Consider the following 27,153-nt stretch of genomic DNA (forward strand, 5'->3'; position numbering starts at 1 on the left):
GCTATTAGTCATGTGTCTCCTAGTGCCCCTTGATAAGTATCCACGGACCCCGTGTACAGGTACTTGTGTTCAAGATCCGAACCTTAGTAGGTGAGTGAAGATACTGTTAGTGGCTAAGGTGATTAGCCATCATACTCCGTACTCCCTTGATTGCCATGCTGGTTGCGTCTATTTAATTTCTTGCAGCTAGGCAGTGTTATATATCAGGGGGTACGTGCGGGGCCCCGTTGACAGCAGGATAGATGTATTGCTGGAGTGGGTCAATCACCGGGCATATCAGGGAGCATCGGGGAGTACAGACAGGGCTCCCATTAGAACCGGAGCAGGTAAATGTGTGGGTTAGTATGTAGAGCAGTGACCGGGGGCAGTTCCAGGTGATGTTCTGGATTCCCACTCGGTGTTGCTCCAGTACTAAAGCTGAGGATACAAGGAGTAAAAATAATCCGTTTGCGGTTTAGCAAAGTGTATAATGATCATAAAGTAGCCCTGCCTAGGGCAGGGCAGACACCTCTTTAAATGGGTGTATCAAGTAATAGATGCATACGAAAAGTGGAATGCTGAATTAGCAATGTTACAGTGAGTCAACAAAGTTTGCAGCTACAGGGAATTGTGAGTAGACTTTATCGGCAAAGACCTGACATGCTGCATGTTTCGTAGCTTCTCTGCGACTTCTTCCGGAAGAAGAAGCAGCTGCTTCCGCATGCGTGCAGAGGCTCAGGTATTTTGAGGAGACAGGCTTGCTTGAATTTCGGCGCTGAGGGGAGCGGAGGAGCGGTTACGTGACCGAAAACAGCCAATGGGAGCGAGGGACTAGCCCCGCCTCCCGCCATGCCTCCGCCCCGCCCCCAAAGCGTGCTCACTGCCTCGCCTGCCAGGACGCAAAAAAGCTCCTACTTGAGCAGACGAGGCAGAGCAGGAGCGCGGATCAGCGAGGCCCGGGGCCTAAAACAGCATTTGAAAGGGCATGAAGAGAACTCTTAAAGTAAAAGAAAATGCCCCACAAAAATGGTGATCAGAGCAGGCTGTTGCTTTAACCCCTTTGGTGCTGGTTGCCAGTACCATATTGCTTGGCAATGCATAGTTGGCTTCTCTGGAGCAAAGAGCATTAAGTACTTTTAATGATCCGATTATTCTTTTACATTTCATCTATTAAACATAGCCCGGCGGATATGTCAAATCGCACTCATTTTTAGCATAAGTTCATAGCATAACACAGACTTCAATGCAGTCTCACTGATAAAAAAAGAAAAATCAAGCTAAACTTTTACATTAAAATGCTATTTATCTTTGCTCAGAACCTACAAACCTCCCTGGTTTTGATCCTGAGTGTTGACACCTCTCCCACTGTCTATAGCTCAGTGACATCAACCTCCAAGGCAGAAATCAGTGAGAGTAGGGGTAGAGGACTTAACACAAAACATGTTCATGCGACAATGCTGCCTTTTATCAGTGAGACGCCACTGGTATGTACAATGATGAGAAACACCAGTTAAAGGGTTCGGGCTTTATGGCTTTCAAAGACACGGCGTATATACAACACATACCATTGTAACATACAAAACTATGAGGATCACAATTATCTAGTCACGTTTGTGCACACATGGTGCACTCAATAAAGTTTTTTTCCGAGGCCTCCGCTCGTGGCAGGGAGCACAGCGCCGCATACGGGTTCTCGGAGGGCTCTCCCCACAGAGCTTCGCGCGCTGGGGAAAGAGCGTCTCCGACAGGTTGACCATAGAGCGCTCCCTTCGGCGGTGACTGTCGGTGAGTGGTTGTGTTTCCTGTGTTGGGGGGGTGACGTGTTTCCGGTTCGGCAGAGATGGCGTTGGAGACGGTACCGAAAGATTTGAGGCACTTGAGAGCGTGTCTGTTGTGCTCCTTGGTGAAGGTGAGGAGTATATGTGCATCATGCACGTGCCTATATATATATATATATATACATATATACACATACACACACACTATCTATATATATATATATATATATATATATATATTTTTATATATATATATATATATATATCCCAAACCAAGGCTTAGAATAAAAGAAGCAGCACATCCCAGTTAAGTGGAGAAAAAAAGGTTTATATAGCAAAAATCAAGAGGTTTTGGTCCCTTACATCAGGACCATAGTCAGACTGGTAAAGGCACCATCCTGATGAAAGGGACTGAAGCGTTTTTTACTCCCTTTTTTTTTTTTTGCGCTTTATAAACCTCTCGCTTCCCTGTGATTTGCTGCTGCTTTCATTCTAAATCATGGTTTTGGTAATGTATATTTTTAGATTACAATTATGAAGCGTCCACTTGCCATTATATGCCAATGCAGTATATGTATAATATATATATATATATAGGCATACCCCGCTTTAAGGACACTCACTTTAAGTACACTCGCGAGTAAGTACATATCGCCCAATAGGAAAACGGCAGCTCACGCATGCGCCTGTCATCACGTCCTGAACAGCAATACCAGCTCCCTACCTGTACCGAAGCTGTGTGCAAGTAGGGAGACTATAGAGCCTGTTACAAATGCGTTATTTACATCAGTTATGCACGTGTATGACGATTGCAGTACCGTACATGCATCGATAAGTGGGAAAAGGTAGTGCTTCACTTTAAGTACATTTTCGCTTTACATACATGCTCCGGTCCCATTGCGTACGTTAATGCGGGGTATGCCTGTGTGTATATATATATATATATATATATATATATATATATATATATATATATATATATATATATATATATATATATACAGTGGTTGACAAATCACCAAAAAATCTACTCGCCACCTAGTACCAAACGTGTGCTGCTTGGGCCAATATTTACTCGCCCGGGGGTTAAATCCACTCGCCCGGGGCGAGCAAATGTATAGGTTTGTCGAACACTGTATATATATACACACACACACACACCTACACACACACCTCCCCCAACCAAAAACTGAAGGAAGATACAGCACAAGTATTTTGTGAAAATATATATTATTGCCCAAGGGAAACACCAATATATCGATTGTGTACACGGGGACACCAAAAATATTTATGCCTAACAGCCAGAAGACTGAAAAAGATTTCTGTATTTGATAAACCATGTTTGGGATCTGAAATAAGTTTTAAACCCCATTTGGATTACTACTTTTATTCAAGGGATTCATTGGTTCTGGTGGGTTAACTGTAGGGGTAGCCACAGTCAGGGTGGAAGACAAATTTCCCGGGGCCCAGGACTAGTTACTCCCCTCCCCTGTGCTGACAGTCCTGCGAGCCCCCCACTTCACACCTCACTAGCCCCCCTTTATTTTCGCCCTATCTTCCCATGTATTGCTCTCCTCTCCGTCTCACTCTTACCCCCTTTCTTTCTCCCTCACCGCGTCTCTCCTGTCACTCTCCCCCCCTCCATCCATCAATTAACTCACTCAATCCCCTCTCCTCACACTCATTCCCCCCACCACGCCACAAAATACAAAAAACACGCCAAATACAAAAAACCTTCCCACCCCCAAATACATACAATCCCCCCAAATACATACAAAAATACCCACCCCCAAATACATACAAATAAACCCTCACACCCACATACATACAAACCCCCACATACATGTAAACCACGACCCCCCCCCCTCATATGCCGGTGTGCATCACAGAGAGGCCCGGTGTGGTACAGTGTAGGAGGCAGGCCAGCAGCTGGGGAAATGCCCTGCGGCAACAAGAGGCCTGACCACCGCCGACTGGGCATTAAATCGCAGCTACCACAATTGTGTGGTCAGGTTAATGGAGCTTGTTTGCACTACGAGATTATTTTAAAATAACGTTTTCTTATTCAATATAATCTAGAGGATTCCAAAAGTACTATTTATACGACCTGTAATATGCACAAGATCACATATATATTTTTTTTTCAGTATTTATTGTGTTTGCAATTTTTCTGTTTTTCTGACACCTTTCAAGTTCACTATACAGCCACAAAATGGCTGTCAAATGCAACTAAGCAGATGCCCACAATTGTGGTGGTGATGACTGAATGTGTGAAAAATCAGATGAATTCTAATAATTCTATCATTAAAACATTACTAGCACAAATGTGAGGGGCTATGCCTGAATGGGTTAAGAAAAGGATAAAATAAATATAGTCATCGTAATAACACTTTATTGTGTGATCTTCACATAATTCATCATATTGGTTCTTATGAGCGAGTGAGGTTGAAATTGGGGGGCTTGCAATTTCTTTATTACATAATGGCAATGAACAGTATCAAGATGCACCCACTAAAATATGAAATTTAGCGTGTGTGTGTGTGTGTGTGTGTGTGTGTGTGTGTGTGTGTGTGTGTGTGTGTGTGTGTGTGTGTGTGTGTGTGTGTGTGTGTGTGTGTGTGTGTGTGTGTGTGTGTTGCCGTCAAACCTGTAACCTGGCTTCTGTTATGTTTCAAATCTTATGAGAATAATCCTTTGGGTTCCAAAATAATGTTGGCCCTTATGAGCACATTCACATGCCTGAGAGGCCCACAAGCCTTTCCCCTTTATCTCTTGGCATACAACACTTGCACTGCAGCCAGGGATTCTGGGTAATGACATGCAAATGAGCACAGTGTGTCACTCACTCTTTGCTTCTTATCCATTGTAACATGGACCCCTATAAGCTTATCCCTTCCGTATTAGGCCCGTTTTATAGTGGCGGGCGCGCGCGGATTTTTAGTTGACGTCAGCCTTTCTATAGATGTGCCGTGCGCACGGCAGGGAGAGAGGAGCTGACAGACAGCGGCGAAGATGAAGACATTCATCTTTTCGTGTGTGCGTGTGTGCGTGTGTGCGTGTGTGCGTGTGTGCGTGTGTGCGTGTGTGCGTGTGTGTGATAATTGCACAAATAAAAATAAAAAAAAATTAAACTTTTTTTTTTATTTAAAAAAATCTTACTTAAGAATTAATTTCACTCACACAACATATACACACACATACAGACATATACACTTACCTGCAGCTCCCGGCACTATATACAGGAAAAGCATGCGGCACGCGCGTTCGCATAGGAATGCACGGCCGCATCCTGTATATAACAGCCCTTACACAGCTTTTACAGCACAGCCTGGGTTAAAGAAGTGCACAGCCAGTAAACCTCCTCACAGACAGCTGTTTCAACCTTATTTGCTGTTCGCTGGAGGGTCTTTGTCACTTTTTTACTCACCATAATTTGTGTCTCAGAATAATGTTTTATATATGGATGATTTTTAATTTGCCTAGAAATGTGTGACAAGATTATGGATTAGATCCAATCTTTTGTCACATTTAGGGAAAGCCATAACAGTTCCCTTAGCATTGCAGAACTGACATTGTAAATAAACGCACATTATGTGCTGTTGCTGAGATATGTATCTCTCCTAACACCGTGTCCTTCACTTTGTCCTGCAGACCATTGACCAGTTTGAGTATGACGGCTGTGACAACTGCGACGCGTACCTCCAGATGAAGGGAAATCGCGAGATGGTTTATGATTGTACAAGTTCCTCCTTCGATGGGTATGTTTTGCTACCCTACCAGTCTCTCCTCAATATTCAATTTGCTTTACAAACAACTTTGCATTTGTCCCAAAACTCGGTGTTGCCAAATAAATCATTATGGGAGTCACAGAATTTAAGTTGCAAAACATTGAAGCGCTTGTCTCTGTTTTCGGTCCATTTTCATGATTTCTTCTCATTTTCTGATACTTTTCATTATGGTAAGATACGTTTTGCATACCTACAATACATACGTATATATTTTTCATGCAGGTATAAGCCTTTTTTTGTTTTTTTGTTTTTTTTTGTTTTTTTGTTTTTTTTTGTTTTTATGAATGGAAAAAAAAACCACATCACAAGATATATTAAAACAAGCCAGCGTTACATTCCCCAGTAAACCGTGTGCTAATCCAGGGGCGCTCAACTCCTGTCCTCAGGCCCTTCTCAACAGGTCAGGTTTTCAGGATATCCCTGCTTCAGCACAGGTGGCTCAATTATGCAGTCTTCGACTGAGCCTCTGATTGAGCCACCTGTGCTGAAGCTGGGATGAGTGAGCCACCTGTCTCCATAACCCAGAGGGGACAGAACTAACTGCTTTATTTCTGCAGGATTGTGTCCATGATGAGTCCTGATGACAGCTGGGTATCCAAGTGGCAGCGGATAAGTGAGTAATTGTCCTTGAACTCATAAGATGTACTCTACCTGGCACCATAGACAATAAAAGCAGTTAATAATTAACTGGGCCTACCATGCGTGGTCAAATTATGCCAAACTCCATTTTCACTTTCTTCCCTTTGATGTTTCCTTTCTCCTGATCTCTTGCTGTTTCCACTCTTTCCCGCCCCCTCCCCCCCCAGAGAGTTTTATTGGGTTAATTGCTCCAGTCACTGCCAGGAAGAGGCTGCTTCCAGACCGTCTCTGTTCTTTAAACTTTGCCAATGGAGTAGCTCAGTATTAAGGTCACACTACTCACTGTGACCTAGGGCAAGTCCCCTTTGTCCCCCTGTGCATCGGGCCCCAGAAGTAGATTGTAAGCTCTCTGGGACAGGGGCTCATTGTGCTTGCTGAATTCTTTTATTGCAAATTCATTAGAATATAGGAAGGAATACATGTATCGACAATGTAGACCACTGTAGTCTATGTCGCTAGTGGTCTTATTCAAACAATGTATAACATCCTTGGTAACATTCACCTTTAAGATATACCAAAAAGAGAAATGAAGTATGGAAAAAAAACGGGGTGGAGGGGTGGGGTGGTCAAGGATACGGAAGGATAACATCAGTTCGCAATTGATCTTGGTATAATTAGGAACAATGCATTGAATCTATCACATGAATCGCACTCCCTGGTTTGCTGCTGTTGTAGTATAGTAATGCAGCTGGAATTTTATATCCAGGAACATGTCAGTATGGAGGGGGACGTTTTGTAATTATATTGGGAGTTTTTTAAAACAATTTTTGAAATTTTTTTTATTAAGTTATTTTTGGATACAGAAGGAAATTAGGGGAATTTTTACACAATACATGATATCGACAACCGTTTTATAAAACAGAAATCTTCATTTAATACAAACTCGTAATCTTATATATATTGGACAGACACCTGGGGAGGCAGGAAGGGAACATCAAAGGGGACACAAACACAACGGTTTTCAAGGGGGGAAAATAAGAGGTTGTAGGAAATAATAGCGTATGCCTCCAAAGCTCCACCTTGACATAAAGTCATACATCTGTCCCAAACGTCATCTCTCCTGTAATCCTATTCCTCTACCCTATGTCGCCCTTTTACAATAACGCAAACTCCGGGGTAATTAAATTGTTTAGAGGTAATCATTCGTATTTCCCCCTGTGCCTGCTGAATTCTGTGTGCAGCCCAGTGCGCATTGTTGGCACCATGTAAAAAGTATTCTTCTAGAACTGTCCCTTGAATGTTATAGCAGACCACAGGTTCTATCTACAGGATCTGTGTACCTTTTCTCCTGGAAAATGCTTCTCTTGAGGAATTTGAATCTCTCTCGCTGATTTTTTCTTTTTTTTTTTCTTCCCTATCCTTTCTGCCACGACACCATTTCTCAACTTTCCTAATTAACAATATTCACTCTTTCTTTATTTTCAGGCCTTGTGGACGGAAGATCAATTTTGTAATTGTTTCATTTTTAGGGTTCATGAGATCAGAAGTAGAGCTGTTATTTTTACATGGAAATAAACTTTAGTGGAAATAACCCATGAGCACTCATACCCAGTTTTCCTAGTTTTTACTAAAATAATGATTTCTTTGTTTTTTGTCATGTTCACCTATATTTTAATTATTTTTTCTCTTCCCATAATGGGAATATTACTGTGTGCTCATTTGCAGGTCTTAGACAGGTCTGCAACCCTGCCTTTCACCATTATCACACAGTGCTTCACTGCCGCAAAGGATTCTGGGAAATGACATGCAAATGAGCACACAGTGCCACTTTTTGCTTCAAAACCATTAACATGGTCCCCTATAATCTTAAGCTTGCTGCATTTCACAGCTTTGAGCACAGCCTGGGTTAAGATGATAATGGTGAAAGGCGGGTTTGCAGGCATGTCTAAGACATGCAAATGAGCATACAGAAATATTCCCATTGCTGTATGCTTTACTGTGGAGGGTTTTTGTCACTTTTTTACCCACCATAACTTAACTGTGTGTTTATATATATATATATATATATATATATATATATATATATATATATATATATATATATATATATATATATATATATATATATATATATATTTTTTTTTATATGCAATATCTATTGCAGCTTCTTAATGAGAATTGTTCTTATCTGCTGCCATCAGCTAATTTATGTATTTATTTTTTCATTTACTTTTTTGCCCATTCAGCTAACTTCAAACCGGGCGTGTATGCAGTGTCTGTTACAGGGCGCCTACCACAAGGTAACAGGGAAAGCAGTGGGTTTTGATGCCTGTCTGTATGTGTACTGCTGAGACATGTAGCATGGTTGCGCTTCCTGTGTTCAAGCGCATGATCTGAAGCTCCCTCTGCTTGGCCTCGTCTGATATGATGGCAAATTATCTGTGTCAAGATGTTCCAGTGCCAGACTGTAAGCTGTGTGTGCAGGGACATGTGCAAACTCAATCTTACAGCAGCATGTGTGCGTACATGTGGTGGACTGAGTGGAGCTTGGACTGGTGGTTGATCACTAGTGTACACTCAGTCAGAAGAGCTTTGTCTTTGTGCATGCTTAAGTGAAGATCCAATGTAACCGATAAAAAGTCTCACATCATGTATGCTGAAATGCCCACATTTTGTCCCAGCCTTGTTTAATCTATGTGCTGCGCCTGGATCTCTCTAAATAAAATATTCTGGCCATTATGTTCACCTCCCCAATCTTTCCATTTGGACTCGGATATGTATAGCCATCAATGCACATATCTCTGTGCAATCTTGTACAGAGAATCTGACTTGTTGCTTTTTGTGTCTTTACATGGAATCTGACACCCTTGGAAGTGCGCGTGCTTGCGTGTGCGTGCTCCCCGTGTCTAATACGTTGCAAGCTTGCTCTTGGACCCTAATGGCCGTACTCTATTGCAGGCATTGTCCGCGAGTTGAAGAGTCGAGGTGTGGTATACAAATCCAGAGACACTGCCATCAAGACGTGACTACAAGTGGGGGGCCGTAGCAGAGATTGGGTCGATGTCTGCGTCTTGTTTTCCGTTGGTTTTGTTTTCCTGTTATGTTGCTGAAGCTGTGGTTTCCCTGCTGATGGGGGAAGGGGTGTTGCCACAACACAGACAGACTTTATACATTTTGACTGTCCATCAGGCAGACACACTAGGGGAGGGTACTGGGTGGTTGTGTTTCGAGATGTTTGATTTTGGACAATAAACCTGTGCTACTGCATCCTGCTTTATGAATTATTAGTTTCGCACGCGGTTCATTCGTTTTTTTCTCACAGCGTACGTGCAAATTACAAGCATGTCAATGTCCTAATTCTGAAACTCCTCACACCTATACAACAAAGCGCTCTTAACGCCTTCCCTACCGCAGAGACGTCACTCGTCCTAGTCGATTGGTGCTTTGGAAAGGAAGTGGTTAACAGTTGCTCTGAGAGCCAAACAGAATGTAACAGGCAGAGAAAAGTGTTACTGACGGCATTAACCCTTTCAGCCAAAGGAGCGTACGATTGCGTTTGCGCGCTTAGGAATCTTGCCCAGGTTTTGCAGGGTCTTTAACCAGTTTAATGTTGGCGAGGCAGGTGGGCTCCATCACTGTGCCATTGCCTAACTCCATCCTGCAGTGCCTTATTGCAGTTTAGATCACGGTAACACAACAATCCAGCTGTGTCATTGCCTAACTCCATCCTGCAGTGCCTTATTGCAGTTTAGATCACGGTAACACAACAATCCAGCTTCTAAGACTAAGATTGATGTAAATGTGTCTTCTGCAGCAAAAGTGTTTTTTTGTTTTTTCTAGTTGTGGAACTACGTACAAATGTTTTATACAATGAGGTTCCAAAAATCAGCATTGTCTGAGTTTTGAGCTTGTCCCTATGCAAATGGTCACTGTGCTACAACTGCAAACGGAAGCTCCCAAAAGTTTCTAAAATGGTCGGGTTGCTGTGCTAAACCACGGCACTGTGGGCTGGGTTAATATCGCATGCGCCGTGCATCACCATATATGGGCAAAAGTTATGTTAGCTGCTTTCGAGCTGGCTGCCCTGAACCGGCGAGTCGCAACGAGCCTTGTCACTTCCTGTGCGGTGAAGGCAGGCGGGAGGCAGAAAGAGAAGCGGAGGTGGGGGAGGGGGCAGGAAACAACTTGTTCTACCAAGCGTACCTTTCTCCCCACCCTGTGCATCCACCACCTTATTTGGCAGCTTTGACTGTCAGCTCTTGTGGTTGTATAACCTAGTTTTCGTCTCATGCCTAAATTACCCAAATTAAATTCAATCTACCTTGTATCCCTTGCACAGGACAACATATGTTATACAGCATGTTACCTGTGCTATATACGGAGTAACTGCCCGTGGTCTACACACCAAAATACAGCTGCCATGTATGTGCCATATACACAAGTGCAGTGATATATAAAACCGGCGTTGCATACACTGCCAGTGCTGCTTATATTCCCACCATTACGTATTGAAACCTACAATGCTGCTTGCCAGTGTAATGTTACATATTGTTTGTAGTTTGCTTTCCCTGCATTGTAATTTTGTAAAGCCCTACGTACACTTTTGGCGCTGCATACAATTTCACATAAAACCTCTGCATTTCCTGTCGGAGCCATGTACGCAACTGCAGTGGGTGCACATGATGTATCTCTTCGCCAACACTGTTGAGAGCTATATACATAATTGATCATGTTCATACATATGACATGCCATAGACTTATTTAAATATAAAGCATGGGGTACACTGCTGGATCCTGAGCATAGGTCACCCACTCAACCCCCTCTGCACTCTCCTCTGCGCCCCACCCCCCTCCCTCCCTCCAGGCCTGAACTCCCAAGTGAATGCTGACCACAGCCTGCAGGGGAAGAGGCTGTATGTGGAGATAAGTTTGTATCTAGCAGTTACCCCACACAAGTGCTGACTGTCACAATACACCTCCCTCCCCCCCTGCCTGCCACACACCTCACTGCCCTGCACACAGAGCAACTCTGTCACTGAGCTTCTGTGCTGTTACAATTTCCAGAGCTGGCGTCCCATGTGTAGGATGAGAGATGTACAAAACTCGAGCTGAGTGAGCCTTCCTTTTTGAAATGGAGGAAGCTGCTAGGGAAGTTGCAAAGCAGTTTCTCCTAACCCTTGGTAACCTCTACTGCTACAGGGGAATGCAACATTGCTGGCATCAAAGGGGTTCGTAACCCTAGTTGGCATATTTGCCACCTGGTTTCTGATCGCCAGATGTCCTTGCAGACTAGGGTTTTAAAATAATGACAAACCATCAACTGGTTCAAGATGCCAACAGACCCCTACGTATTAGAAAAAAAAGAAGCTTTGGCCATTTCCTTACGTGAGCCGTAGATCAGATCAAAACCTGACATGGATAGACCGTTACTTGTAATCCGCGACCTAGAGGGAAATGCTAGTAAATTTGTATGAGTGATTATGGGAGGCTTAGGCCTACGCCTTATATGTATGTTTGTACAGTTGTGTCTATGCACCATGCTTTGCAATGGTTGTCACATGTTGGCTGCATGCCTAGAAGTACTTGGTGTGTATGCTTTGCTAGTGTGAGCTTTACCTATCACTTTAAATATCTCAATGCTGGCAAATGGAATTCATTTTGGCTGCGTCCTTACATTGTTAACTTTGAGGGTATGCATTTGTTTCACACCTACACGATATAGTAATTCACGCTAATAGCACAATATATTTTTAAAAAATAGATAATTCGGTGTCGCTACCATTAGAGGAAGGTTTTTACACCACTTCCTGTTAATTTAGTTCTAAATTTCACTGAATCTGCAGCCATCTCGGCTTTCCTATCTTCCTGGTATAGTCTTTCTGCCACACGATTTGCGACACACAGCGGTCTCTCAGACATGGTAACACATGTCGGGTTTTGGGCGGAACCTTTTCTGGTTCCTCTCTCTGTGGTTAGTGACGTGGTGCTTTGAGAGGTTAAAAGGGGAGGCTGGCCTGCCTGGGATCCTTTTTACCCATCGGTCCCTGTGCAAGACAGAGCAGAGGGAGCGCCAAGATGTGAAGGGACGGTGACAGAAGAGAACATGGAGACGCGTGCAGGTGCGTAGAAGTTAGACGCAGGCGGGGTCAACTTGGGTTTTGCTAAATTGGCATGGTTATTTATCAATGTCCGCTGGTTGCAAAACTGGTGCAATAACAAAACCACGCACCAGATTTGACAAAGAAAAAAATTTGATTATTAGAATTGAATCTTTTTCCTTTATAAATCTTGTGTTGGCTTTTTTGTGCCAGGTTTCGTTACGTTTTGCAGTTAGGCCACTTTGATCAGTAACCCTCGTAGATTGCACATGCTCTTTGATCAGATAGCCAGTTCATTGCTTCCGGTGAGTCCAAACTGCACCCAATTTACACATTTTCCATGCAAAATGACCAGATTCCTGGGCAAGAAAAAGAAAGCGCAGACCCCCTGTAGAAAGCAAGGCATGGTTAACTCCTTTGTTGCCAAGAATAACCGCCAAGATTTTCTATGACCGCAAAGGAGTAAAAAATGGGCCATAGACAAAGTTTAATTGTGTTCTTGGTCAATCCAAGCATAGTTTATACCGTGCCTTTAAAGTGGACTTAACCCCTTTGCTTCCTGTAGGGCCAAAAATGCATTGCTTCTCTGTCAGGATGACGAGACAATAGGGAAGTGAAACTTTGTTACTTCTGTGTTCCTTTTTTTTCCCCAGTCTGTCTCGTCTCCCTTCATCTTCCTCTTCTCACTTGGTCTGTTATTTAATATGCTGCATAGCCGCTTCCCCGAGCTGGAGAAGACTGTTAATCCCATTTATGATTTGGAGCCGATTTCGTCTCCAGCACGGTGAAAGAGGCTTTCCTTGAAAAGGGGCTTCGGTCTCCCGCCCTCGTGCTGCCCGTGTCTCTCTCCCCCTTGTTATGGATGTGTTGGCTTCATACTCTACTGTCTACTGAAGGTGGGACCTGTTTTTAGACCAGAGGTGGCCAACTCCAGTCTTCAAGGGCCACCAACAGGTCAGGTTTTCAGGATATCCTTGCTTCAGCACAGGTTGCTCAATCAGTGGCTCAGTCAATAACCTGTGCTGAAGCAGAGATCCTGAAAACCTGACCTTTTGGTAGCCCTTGAGGACTGGCGTTGGCTTACCCCTGTTTTAGACACACAGCCCCCATATGTGACTTGGTCACGCAAAAATCCACTAACTCCTTCTCTCCCCCCCCCCCCTCCTTCTCTCCCCCCCTCCTTCTCTCCCCCCCCCCCCCCCCCCTCCTTCTCTCCCCCCCAATCCTTCCTGTTAAACCTCTGTGCTGGAAGGGCTTGCAATACATTAATATAAACAGGTTTTATTCTTTCCTCTTAACCCCATTGTCAGCTTTATTGCATTGCCGGCCCATCCAAGACCCAACTGGTTAAACTTTGAAGACCCTGTAGTTAAAGGGGCTTTTAAATAAAATAATAATACATTTAAAAAAAGCAGCGTAACTGTGGCTGAAATGACAAGAAATGCACAATACAAATGTAGAAGAAATAATCAAACACGAGTCAATGCTCTGTGTACCTTGTTTTAAAAGGAATTGCACAGAATTTATGTTCCAAAATAGGAAGAGACAACCAATTTATTAATATAAAAAAAAAAGAGGAAAGAAATTGTTTTGAAAATGTAAAAAAGTACCGGTACCCGCAGTTTTATAACTGGGCCGGCTGAACCTGTGATACTGAGAATATTGCAGACCTGCTGCTCACGTCTCCATGAAACGCGCTGGGCACACTTAATACAGCAGTCGGGCTTTTGTCTGGTATATCCTGCTGCCCCCTTCAGCGCTCAATAGGTTAAAGTGCAACATTATAGTTTTATTCCCACTTTGGCAACCAAGTGGTTAAAAAAAAGGATTTGGTGAGACTTATCTAGCAATCCGTTATATGGGGTGTGATGATACATTTCACCAACATTTTTATATACAAATATTTTTGTTTTGTTCTTACTGAGTAATTGTGTAAATCTCCAAATATTTTACATCTATTTTTTAAACACATGGAATTGTAATTGGTCTAGATATGTTTTTAAGTTGGATGTGTGTATGTGTGTATGTGTGTATGTGTGCGTGTGTTTAACAAATACAACACAAAATAAGATTGATATTTTATCAATACGATTGATCCAACACAACATAAAATAAGATTTTCACAAATACAACACAACATAAAATAAGATTGAGTGCAAATGATACATTTGTATTCATATTTAATTTTAAAGGTTGAAAAAAAGAATAATATAAATAAATAAAATGATCATTAAAATATTTTTCAAATATATATATTTTTTTGCAGCTTTTTTTAAAACCCCTGTTGCAAAGTGCTATGAAGAGGGGGACATGCCATAATTTACAGTAGTTCCCTTAAGCTCACAATGTCTTTCTCTTAAGAAAAGCAAAACAAAAAAACCCGCTGTCCTTTTCTGTTTTCTTCTCCTACGGACCTCTCTCAGCGAGGGAGCGAAACACACAATACATAGCAATGCACTGCAGGCCTCTCTGGCAAGCAAAGCAGGGGTTAGTAGTCTTCTAATATTTGTTTATGATGTTTTTGACAGCCTTTAAACTACTTTTTTTTTTTTTTAATGCTTTCTACAGTGATCCCCATATTATGCTGCAGCACCGTGGATATATTTGGGTGTAACGGTTTGGGCAAGGTTGCCATTTGAAACAAGCAAAACTAAAAATGGCTGCCATTTCCTGTCATTAAAGTAATGGTTTAAAAGTAAAGTCTGTTAACGCAAGAGCCTGGTGCGGCAGAAAAGCAGAAGTGAAACGCGGTTTTGGCGGGAGGTGGTGATCAGACGGCTGATAGGGGGGGTTGAATTTTCGCCGAGCAACAGACTGAGGAAGGGTGTAACGGAGCGTGTCCCTCGCCCATTATGGGGCAAGTCTGCTTTGAGTTCAGCTGCACGCAGATCAGGAAGTTTAAAACCGTTAAAGATGCTACCTGGCATGCTGTGGCTTAAGAAAAAAAAATTAGTGGTACTGTGTCTGATTTTAAGAAAATCCTACACCTGTTAAACAATGGGGAAAAGCTCGATATTATTAAAAGGTTTATACACGTACTTATGGTATATAAAAAACATGAGTCTGTCTAAAATAAATCCCTTTTGTAATGAACCGTTCTAGTTTCACTCCCGGGTGCAATTACACTTTGCACATAGAGATCAACTTCTGACAATAATAATGTGCATATATTTATATTTATTATATAGCACTGACAGAGTATACAGTGCTGTTCATGGAATGTTTGCAGGCACAATGAGTCTCTCTGCCCTTAAGAGTTTACAGTGTAATTTTGGCGAGACACAGAGGTCAAGGCTTGCCCAAGGTCACACGGAGCTGACACGGAATTCACAGGCTTTAAAGTTACTCCTCCAGGCGGTAGCACACCACGTCTTATTTTTTTATTTACTTTTGGGATGAAAAATGAAAAAACCTAAACAGGGTGAGGCGGGCCTATTAACCCCTTCTGTCCCAGAGGAGCCCTTGTCAGCCCCTCTGGCTGTGATGGGGTTAATAAGACTTTCCCACTGGGTTGTCACGGCTTCTCCCCAATGTAAAAAAATCAGCGCTGGCTGAAGCTGTTTCTTTAATATGGCGTTCAGACATTAGCTGGGGAAGGTTTGTGCTGCACAAATGCTATAAGAATAGAAAGGACAATTTCTTTTAAATAGGATCATCATTTGTATGAAGAGGCAGAAATATAGGTTTCTGTATAAAAAAAAGTAGTGGTTTCCGGGGTCATCAGGATTATTGCTGCTTTAAAGAAGTCAAGGGGCTTTAGTTAGGGAGGTAAAGAAGTCATTACGCTATGAATATTTCAGGAGGCCATGTAAATTGGAATAAGCGACGGGTATTTATATATTACCACCTGGGACATTAACAAGGCACTACAAATTGTGTGTGTATATATATATATATATATATATATATATATATATATATATATATATATATATATATATATATATATATATATATATATATATATACACACACACATATATACACACATATATATATACACACATATACACACATATATATATACACATATATATATATATACATATATATATATATATACATATGGTTAACTGACTTTGCATCTCCCAAGTCCTTGCTTAAAAGCTGTGTTTAAAGCAGCATGCATTGGCTAAGGGTTGCTCATGTAATGTGAGCATGAGATAAAAAGTGGCACTGTGTGCTCATTTGCATGTCATTTCCCAGAATCCCTTGCTGCAGTGGAAGTGCTGTTTGCTGGGTGATAATGGTAAAAGACAGGGTTGCAGACCTGTCTAAGACATGCAAATGAACATACAGTAATATTTACAGTTACATAAATATATATATATATATATATATATATATATATATATATATATATATATATATATACATATAAAGGAAATAGGGTGCAGAATATATTTCAAGGAATTTATTTTTATATTTTCGTTAAATCTCAGATTATATTTATTTCCGTTAGAGCAGCCACTTTTTTTTTTCCTATTTGAAAAAATCCTAAACATATAAATCGGCATCTTTGGATTGCTAGAAGTTTAATAAAAAAAAATAGAAGTAAGAGTGTAAAAAGATAATATTGGAAATTAATATTAGCAAAAAAAAAAAAAAAAAAAAAATATATATATATAGTAACTGGGATTGCACATTTATTAATATTTGGGGGCCAGTTTGCTAGTCCATTAACAAATTTGATTCAGTAGAAAAAGGTCTAAAGAAAAAAATCAGTTGCTCATTATGACACTGCAGAGCTGCACTCTGGTATGAACTCGCACAGTGGTGCTCAACATCGGTCCTCACGGCAGGTCAGGTTTAAGGATATCCCAGCTTCAGCACGGGTGCTGAAGCAGGGACTGATTGAGCCATCGGTGCTGAAGCTGGGAAATCCTTAAAACCTGACCTGTTGGGGGCGCTTGAGGACTGGAGTTGAGCACCCCTTAATTAGATGACGCCCGGTATGAGCAGGTTGGCCAATACAGGGAAATGACTGACAAACATTATTGGTAGCTAGGTGTCTTTTTTTGTCTTAGATTACGTGATGTACAGTATGTGGCCTCCATACACTGCTACTATTCCAATAGATCTGCCATTCACTGTCTCCAGCAGGGAAGTGTTAATACGCAGAAGTAGCATTACACTCCACCACATGCAGGGTATGGGAGGAAGCCGGCAGCATAACTTTGCTGTCAGGGTCTTTATTTCTGAACACAAATACTTACACAAGCACCCCTGCTAAGAGGCCCAGTCCCGTCCACAGCGTTCACACGATCTGGATATATAAAGGGGAAGAAACATGTAACAACTTATTTCCTTAATGACAACTGACACCCTTAATGAACACTAAAAGGAGACATGGAGAGGCGCTCACAGCATCTTTATTTATTATTTACAATTCCTCTGTGGCATCATACTGGCAGACATAATAAGATCAACAGCTCATCGCCCTTAATGAATAGCTCACTTTCAATGTTTCTTGAACGATAGCAGCGTATCTCCCTCAGTGGTGTCAGGAGGGTGTGTTATCAATCAGTCTCCCGCCTGCAAAACTGGTGCGAAAAATAGCACTTGATTTATCAGAGGAATATAATACCATTGGCATGATAGGAGAGTTAACTTTTGTTTCTCTGATAAATCTGGTACTATATTTTGCACCACATTGATACAAAAACCCAAAGTGGCTGAAGAAGAGTAACTGTACCATGTCTTGACGTGGGAAATAAAAACTGACGCTTTAACGTTTTTTGTTTTTTTAGAGAGATATTCTACCAATACTGTATTTATACGGTGAAAACAGAAATGGAGAGTTTTTATAAAATTAATATTTAAAAAAAAGAAAAGAAGCGGAAACTGTTAAATAAATAAAAAATTAGTGGTACTTTTTGTGATGGTACTCTATACCCCTTAGTACCATCTAGTACCACACCTCGACCAATGAGCCCAGTCTATGCTTAGTAGGACTGCCTGCTCCTGATTGTCATGAAGCTGTGCACCCAATCCTGGCTTTCCTGCTAACATTGCACATAGATATTACACTTCCCCGCAAGTGGAAACGCAATCGGGATGAGAGGTGTAAAATCAGGACTGTCTTAGCCTGTACCTGGCAATCCGGGTATGCTGATTACCTTATTTATGCTTCACTAACCCAGGACAAGTTCTGCATGTCATTCAGTGATTCCTCGTTTCTACTACTTTGCTCCGATAGGATATTCGGAGGTTAATTTCTCCCTTATCTAAACTTATTGAAGGAAATTAATGCAAAGCTGATTTTTTATTTACTTGATCCCCCAAAGCATTCTGGGATTAGTAGCCTGAGGGGAAAAAAGAGGATTTTACATGTAGGACTAGGTCAGATCACCCCACTGGTGACCACCCTATACGCAACATTGTAGCCACGTGCAATGTGTCAGTCTAATCACAGGTACACTTCACTCATCCCAAGCACAGCTGTTCCCTTAGTTGGCAAGATCTGGAAATCCCAGACATAAGGTAAATACTTTCAAATGCTTCTGGATCCTTCTTAGATTTGTATCTATATTGCAGTCGTTATTTTTGGCACATTTAGGAATTTCCAATGCATTTGAATGGAGCTGAACACTTCTCCTGCACTGGGAAAATGACTGCAGAATATTGAGTAGTGGTCTAAGCATTTTATTTCCCCAGGTCCAAGTTTTGTCCATTGTATATATTTAACACAAACATGGCGGTGTCTTAGGAGGTGTCTTTTTCTGTGCTTCTGTCTCCTATCTCTTGAGGTGAAAGGTCTTCTGAGGATCCGGATTCATCGCTAGTGACATTATCCACATATGACACAAATATTTGTGTTGTCTCTCATACCACAGCGCCAGGAAGGTCTGTTTTGTTTGCAGGTGTATTAGGAGGGCTGAAATGTACAGCTCCATCCATCTCTTGTTAAAGCAGCCTTGCCCTTGTTATATAAGTCAGTGTCTGCGATGTGAGAAGACACCGCAGGAAGAGCCACCGGAGCAGACCCGACATACAGTGCAGCCACCCATAAAGTAGAAAGCACTACTAGACAGGCCTGAACGCTGTAGTGTTTCCTACTTTATGGATGAGTGTACTGGGCGCTACAAGACATCACCCACAGAATCCAGGATCTGCTGCAGGAAGACTCCTCCCTCTGGATTGTAATTCTGTATCCTCCTTTATGTCGCGTACATGAATTGTCGTGTGGGATACTTAATATATCTATGTATATATGTAGCTACCTAGTGCCAATCCTGTACGTATTGCTTTGTGTATATATATATATATATATATATATATATATATATATATATATATATATACACACACAGAAAAGTAAGACAGGCACTCCAAAGTCAGAAATGTGAAGTTTAATGTCTCAATGTTTTGGCTGATGGGCAGGCCTTTCTCATATATATATATATATATATATATATATATATATATATATATATATATATATATATATATATATACATACATACATACATACATACATACATACATACATACATACATACATACATACGAGAAAGGCCTGCCATTAGCCGAAACGTTGAGACATTAAACTTCACCTTTTTGAAGTTGGAGTTATTTATATATAAATTGGTCCATAATGTATATTTGATGAATAATTCCATAGATAGATGTGTATTTTTTTTAGTGATATGAATATTTGTATTGCGTAGTTCTTACCAAAAAGCGTGCAAATAGGAGTTAAGATGAGCTAACGCTTAGCGCCCATTAGTGAACCTTGGGCCGTTGCACTCTAGTCTGTGCGTAAAGATACACTCCCATTCAAACAGAACTGTTTCCACACATTATGTACAAAATAAGTCAGAACCTCTGCGTTTTGCCATATTTGATCACTTCTGTTTGAACCCCGTGTTTGCCAGAGAGGGCTGCAGCTTGCTCATTTGTCAGAGGAGGTAATCCACTTTTTTGAGGGGTCATTGACTGTGCCATCAGAATGTAGAAATGTCAGGGAGACTTTAGTAACACACGTTCATTTCCATGTCACTGTTTTGTACTGACGGACTGACCATCAAAATAAAGTGATCAATATCCAGCAAACCACAATTAGAATATTTTGTGTTAACAAACGACAACAAAAATGTACAATATGTTGAGATTACCTAATAATGATCAGCTTTCTAAGCCATGTTTCTTGCCCAAAATGAATGCATTTCTTGCAGAAAACAATATTGTGATGGAGTATGCATCTTCAGCTGTAAGTTTCGGCTACATTTAAAAACAACTTTACCAGTATGGAGGCAGAAAGTTTATTTACTATGTATATATGTAAGCTGTCTATATCCCAAATCCCCCTTTCTCACCCTCCACAAATATTCTATGTGCAACAGAGTTCATTATGTTGGTTAGAATGTCTCAGCAAACCAGTTCTAGGTGATAATGATCCAGTACAAGACCAGTGCTAGCTCTTTTACCCAGGGCAGGCCACATTATCTCTCTGGGGTTCAGGTACCAACAATTACCAACAATAAAGCTGAGCTCTATGGGGTGAGGGGACACTGCTTTTATTTGAGATATTCTTTTCCTCCAGTACTGTAGTGTATCAGTGGTTTGCCTGTAAAGTATAAGAGTACACGCAGGTTAGTACCGTCGCTGGAATTGTTGTAGGTGGAAAGGGAGGTGGTATATCCAGCTATTTGTGTTGATAACGATTGTGTTGGGTGCTGCGACCCAGGTATGAGAAGATGCCAGTGGAAGAGCCGCCGGAGCAGACCCGACATACAGTGCAGCCACCCATAAAGTAGAAAGCACTACTAGACAGGCCTGAACGCTGTAGTGTTTCCTACTTTATGGATGAGTGTACTGGGCGCTACAGGACATCACCCACAGAATCCAGGATCTGCAGCAGGAAGACTCCTCCCCCAGAACCGAAATGATCTATCCAATGAGACATAAAGTGATAATAAAGCCCTATTTATGTTTGTATACTACATTATGGTGTGTTGTGTGTACTGCGAATAATAAATTCCACCACTATGATATATTTTCATTTCTCTGAATTCCCTTCTGTTTCACTCTATGACCAGCAGTAGTGAAAATGGACACGCTGGAATAAAAATAATACTGAGTATATTTTACACAACTCCATAGGTCTAAGGGTCCTCCTCCTACATAGAGATCATTGGCACAAAAAAACATTGTCAGAGCCCTCCCAGTTCTGAGAACCACAGTCTGAAACCAGCGTCCTCTAACTTGGGTTGCCAACTAAAGCCTGAACTAGTTGTATGGTTCTCTTTACTCAACTGAACAAAAGGATTGCAGCTTAACTGAATGACCATGTTCAGCCATCATGGGTTCAGTTGGCAATATTTCTCTAACCCTCTTCAAATGCCAGTATATGGGCCCCTGCTGTGACGAAGGAGTGTTTTGCTGCTTATTACATTATATTAACGTCCTCATAATAAACATGGGAGACTTTCAACATAGGTGTGCTTTCTTCCCTTCATAGGTTTATATTATTTGTAGGTATGTTTTAACAATGTAAGGTGCAGCAGGACCGGGGTGCCACGCAGGACCTGAACTACTGTGGTAAGTGTGTGCCCATCGCCATTTTGGTGCTTGGCACGGGAAGTTAAATAACATGCAATAAACATCACCACTTCCAAATGCTGGTGTGGTGGAAGCAGTGTTTGCAATTATGGGTCCATAAATAGGTCAGGCTCCATTTAGGTCAATGGGGACTAATTCCTTTCAGGCCTATTCAGTCTCGATACAATATAATCCTGTGAGTTTTTCTTGACGTATTCGCTTTACCACAGGTCACCCTCTGGTCACTATACACAGGTTTCTGGCTTCCCTTGCTCAGTCGTGTGCTCTTATTACCTGTGCTATCAAGTCTATCTATGCATACTCAATATCAGGAGCCGTATCCCAATAAATGATTCTTTCTGAGGCTTCCTAGGCCCAGCTCCACAAAAGGTTGTTAAACTTTAGCACGCCTTTACTCCCATTCATTGGAACGGGGGCTAGGGCGTGTTAGACCTTAGCACCCTGTGGCGGATCTGGGCCCTAGATAGGTAACATGATCTTCCCCCGAGGAATTTCCAGCATTCTGCAGCCTGAGGGGCCATACATGTAGAATAAAGACTAGAAGAAAAAAGGACGGGTTTGTACTGTAGGCCTAGGTGTTCTGCTGACTTAAAATGCAGCCTGGGGAAATTCAAACATCTCGCATAATTTATACTCTGACACAAGAAGGTATTAACCAAATAAAAACATTGTTCACCTTTACATTAATTTCACCATATTGCATATACTGCACTGCTAGCAGCAAAACACAAGGACTATTTATTTCATCCAAATACTGATCAAATATTTTCTTCTAAGTTTCAAAACCAAAAATCTTTCATCACCTTCTAAAATGATCATTCAGATGGGTTGCAACCGAGTAAAGAATAAGGTGAAATGTTCCAGGACGTGTTTTGTTCCGTTCATTTCCCATAGCGTTGGTTACACATTTAGATGCAGGCCGGGGGAAGAAGTGCGCAGCTGTATCCCCACACACAGACACCACGAAGACAGACTTGGGATTAGTATACCATGAAAATGGAAAGACAGCAATAAAAAGCAATAACAGCACAATGTAAAGATGCAAGGTCATAACAATGTCCTTCACATAACATCAGGAGGATGTGTTCTAGAGACGCACGCAATGAAATATCCAGTTTGTATAAACGGGTCCATTCCACATAAGTATTCAACACACCCACAGGTATTATTTAGTTGAAACCCTTAGGCCGCGTCCAGGTTGAACCGGAGCGCACGTGTGCGCTCATGCTCAGCGCGATCAAACACATTGCGACAGTATGTTTGTCCTGAGTGCGCACGCGCGTGCACGTGCCCGTGAGCACTCACGCTCAGCTGCATGCCGAGACAAATTCTTTTGAATTTGTCGCACATGCCCTGGTCATGTGTGCGGTTCTGCCAATGAGGGCGAACCGCTCACATGATGTCACGGGCACGCCCCCTGGCACGTCCCCCCAAGCGCGCAACTAACTGGCCAGGAATCGCCCGGGCAACATGGCGTTACCTTAATAGGCAACAGACGTTATTTTCCCTGGGTTTAATGGGTAGCCACTAAGATAACTATATGCAGAAACAACGGCATACGCTTAACACCAAGTCAAGTTAGCTCTGTCTCGCGTTAGCTTCAAATAATGTGGCGCTGAGCCTGTCTTACCCAAAGGTGGCGTTACTCCCATCAAGACCCTGACTAGGTGATTTATTAAAGTTATAAAGGAGAAGACAGGAGAGGAAAATAACCTTGTAAATAACATGATATTAATATCAAACCTGCCTGTGATCTTACACTTATCCAGACCCTGTAAAAGACCTATTTCAGGGTCTGGATAGGAGTAACGTCCCGTTTAGCGCTAACCTAACTAACGTGGCGTTAAATCTCTGCGTTAACTATAACGGAGATCTGAGGATAGGCGTTGTTAGAGGGAACGCCTCTCTTGCATACAATTAGCACTAACGTCCATTATAGATACGCAGAGGATTGTTACTGCTGAAAACAGCACTTATTGCATCGTTAGTGAGCTTCGAAGATTCCCGTCACCTTCAACGGTAAGTTAACATCTCGTTAAGTAACTAACGAAGCTCAGTGGGTCTACCCCTTAGGCCCAGATCCACACTAGGGTGCTAAGCTTTAGCACACATACACATTGGAGTAAAGCTGTGCAAGAGATTAGTATAGAAGAGATATCAAAGTGCGCTCAGTGAATATCACCAAACCGTGAATCCGGGTAAAACAACGTATAGATCTACAATAACTACTGTGTTTAACTATATCAACTGCTGACACTGCTAAACAGATCACTCATAGTTACTGTCTTGTAGTCTAACAATACAAGGTGCTAGTGTGGCAAAGTGTTACGTCTGTCCTGTTTTGGTTCTTGGACAGTTTGACTTGCTACCCCAGCTACCACTCGCATAAGAAAACCCATTGCCCCTGCCAGCAAAAACCCTATTTCAGGGTCTGTGTAAAAACTGTGTAATACGGCAGGCATAAGCTTATAGGCGGTCCATGTTAAAATGGACAAGAAGGAAAGAGTAGCCCACTGTAAGTGCCATTTGCATGTCATTTCCCAAAATCCCTGGCTGCAGTGGAACCACTGTATGCTAAGAGATAATAGGGAAATGCAAGGTTGCAGACCTGCCTGAGACATGATTGTGCTCACAAGTTATATTTTTAGTTGAGGTATTTTTTTTTAATCTTTTATCTTTACTTCTGAGAGATTCTATCGAATATTTGTTCTACTGATAACCAATTGCTGAGAAGATTCTGCAATGTGATTAGCATGTTGCTCTGTATGGTGATATAAAGAGCATCAAATGTACACACACACAAACACACTCTTACATCTCTCACATTCGGGGACTATTTAACACCTCAAGTCATAAATCGCACACTACACAGGGGGGAGGGGGGAGTTCTAGTCACATTCCAAGATGCACTGTTTTTGAGTAAACCCCTTGCCTGCTTGATCCTTTGTAACCCTTCCGGAAGAAGAGATCAGTGTATCTCGAAAGCTCGCACAAATAAAAGCATTTCGTTAGCTAGAGAACGGTGTTGTCTATTAGTTTTTGATATATATGTAACGTTATTCCCTCTGGCCTTACCCACCCAATCTCATATTGGCCCGTGTGGTCTAACCAGCCCCCATTACATGGTCGTGTCTGATGGTGCACCTGTAGGCAACAGGACTCCTGAGTCTCCCGCATGATGGTATTCGGGGATTGTCAATCCAGACAGGTAGCTGAGGAAGTGTGTGCGAGTCCTACCTATATCACGTGCAGCGCCTCCACCTCATCAGGATCTATGCGTCCGCAGGGAGATGGTCCTGATGAAGAACTCCTTCTTGATGGTGCCGTCCACTGGAGAGTAACTTCACACTCACACAGTAGGGGTATCTTTGAACAGGGCATCTTTATTATAGTGGTATGGACAAGCTGCCCTTCACAGCCAGCTGTATCAGCCGCACATCTTGGTTTGCTGTCCCTTTGACAGGTACGCCCTCCCAATGGAGTGGGATCTCCTCTCCCCGTAGGGAGATCACCCCTGTGCCAGGTCCCTGGACACAGTGTGGCTCTTATCAAGCTTGTCGTAGAAATGTACCACTAGTTACGGCACTAGTGGATCCTTTCGTCCCAACGCACTCCAACAACTCAGTAACCATTCAGCAACACCTAACTTTGGGCAGTGCTGTGCCTTATATACTTCAGGAACTGTCACAGCTCTGATGTCACTAACTGTGGACTCAGAGCATGTAGCCACTCCCACCCATACATAGGGCACCTCACCAGGGAGTGAGGGCAAACCTCCATGATTACTGCTGGCATCCCTGTAACTTACCAGGTTTACTGCCAGCAGGGGAGACAACTGCAGACCATTTCACAGCATGGCTACATATATATATATATAAACCCCCGAATATATTAACTGCTACAGTCGTGAAGGGGTTAAGTGCACCCGCAACCCCCCCGCAAGTCCTAAACTCACACCAAGGGCCAAATACCCCCTTCACCCACCCCCGCTACCCACAATAAAGCGGGCACGGTGGGTTAACCCCTTCATTGCCTTAGCGGCTATACGCTATGGTAATGAAGCAGCATTTCTGTATTTTTAATAATATTGAGCAGGAGCAGGGGGCCCCCTGAGTTTAGATTTCTGGCTCAGGGAACCCCCTGCTCACTGTACAATATTATTAAAAATACAGAAATGCTGCTTCTTTACCGTAGCGCATAGCCGCTAAGGTAAAGAACGAGTGTTTATTTATATATGTGTTTTATTTATACTGTACATGTGCAGAGGGTCTCCGGAGCAGAAATGTTTTGGTTTCAGGTCCGGGGACTCCCTGCTCCCCGAGATACAGGCCCCTTTTGGGGGTGCCGGTATCCCTCTGCTTGGTTTAACAGGCCGCGATCACGTGATCGGGACCTTTAAACGCAGAGGGATACCGGCACCTCATAAAGGGGTCTGTATCTCGGGGAGCAGGGGGTCCCCGGACCTGAAACCAGTGCGGTTCAGCTCCCGAGACCCCCTGCACATCTACACTATAAATAAAAATGTATTTAAAATAATTTTTAATGTGCCGATGTTTGCGCAGAGAGAGCAGCGGATCTCTCTCTGCTGCAAACACATCTCGCCCCCGCCGGCCCATAGTATCATTTATGTATGTGCATATACAGTACAGTACTGTATGTGTACAGTACTGTATGTTAGGGGTTATAGGGGCTGTTGTTATACAGTATATATATATATACAGTATATATACTGCATTACAATTAATTATAGGGGACGGCTTCAAAGAGAACAGCTCGCAAGCGCCCCCATGTGTTTTTACACGGCATTGCAGTATTGCAGCCAGACGGAATAAAATGCTTCAATCCCTGCCGGGAAAATAACGCTATACACTCCGGCAAAAAACGATCACAAACCTCAATACACCGGAGTATACCCAAATTCGCGGGACTAGCCGAGCGAGAATAAAGTGTGCCGCCACTGTATCTCACGACAATGTCCTCTTCACCGTCCTCAGGGTTACTACCCCAAGGTTCTAGGCAGGACCAACACAGTGCAATCACAGCTTTCGCACCACTCCATAACAGGCTCACACAAGTCTCCTCTGTAGCTTGCTCTTCACTCGCACAAATGCCATGCGCGCTCTCTCCCTCAGCCTCCGTTCGCCATCTTGGACCTTCTGCACCGCACGGATCCTCCATTCTTGCGATCGCCATTGGGCTACTGTATATTATTTTAATGTACATGGAGCTCCTCTCTGCGGGGCAGCTGCCACACCGATACAATAAAAATGCCTTGTGCACCACCTTGTGTACCTAATGTAGATCTGACTCATGTTTGCACTACCTCAGGCTAGGCTCACTCTATCTGTGTCTGCTGTATCTCCTTCC

The 27,153-nt window shown here is 42.5% G+C and overlaps 1 protein-coding gene across 1 annotated transcript; it reads left to right on the forward strand.

The window, feature by feature from the left end:
• Positions 1–1,752: 1,752 nt before the first annotated feature.
• SUPT4H1 (SPT4 homolog, DSIF elongation factor subunit) lies at positions 1,753–9,391 on the forward strand. The gene is made up of 5 exons (XM_075594541.1): positions 1,753–1,888; positions 5,409–5,515; positions 6,103–6,158; positions 8,371–8,424; positions 9,083–9,391. Exons 1-5 carry the CDS (start codon positions 1,820–1,822, stop codon positions 9,148–9,150), a joined length of 354 nt encoding a protein of 117 aa, XP_075450656.1. The 5' UTR covers positions 1,753–1,819; the 3' UTR covers positions 9,151–9,391.
• The last annotated feature ends 17,762 nt before the right edge of the window (positions 9,392–27,153 follow it).

The sequence above is a fragment of the Ascaphus truei genome, chromosome 3 (genome assembly GCF_040206685.1).
Source record: "Ascaphus truei isolate aAscTru1 chromosome 3, aAscTru1.hap1, whole genome shotgun sequence".
In the NCBI taxonomy this organism is placed as follows: Eukaryota; Metazoa; Chordata; class Amphibia; order Anura; family Ascaphidae; genus Ascaphus; species Ascaphus truei.

Coding starts and splice junctions, on each gene's coding strand:
- SUPT4H1 (XM_075594541.1), top strand. CDS start 1,820: ATGGCGTTGGAGACGGTACCGAAAGATTTGAGGCACTTGAGAGCGTGT. Junction 1,889..5,408: donor TGTTGTGCTCCTTGGTGAAG/GTGAGGAGTATA, acceptor TTTGTCCTGCAG/ACCATTGACCAGTTTGAGTA. Junction 6,159..8,370: donor ATCCAAGTGGCAGCGGATAA/GTGAGTAATTGT, acceptor TTGCCCATTCAG/CTAACTTCAAACCGGGCGTG.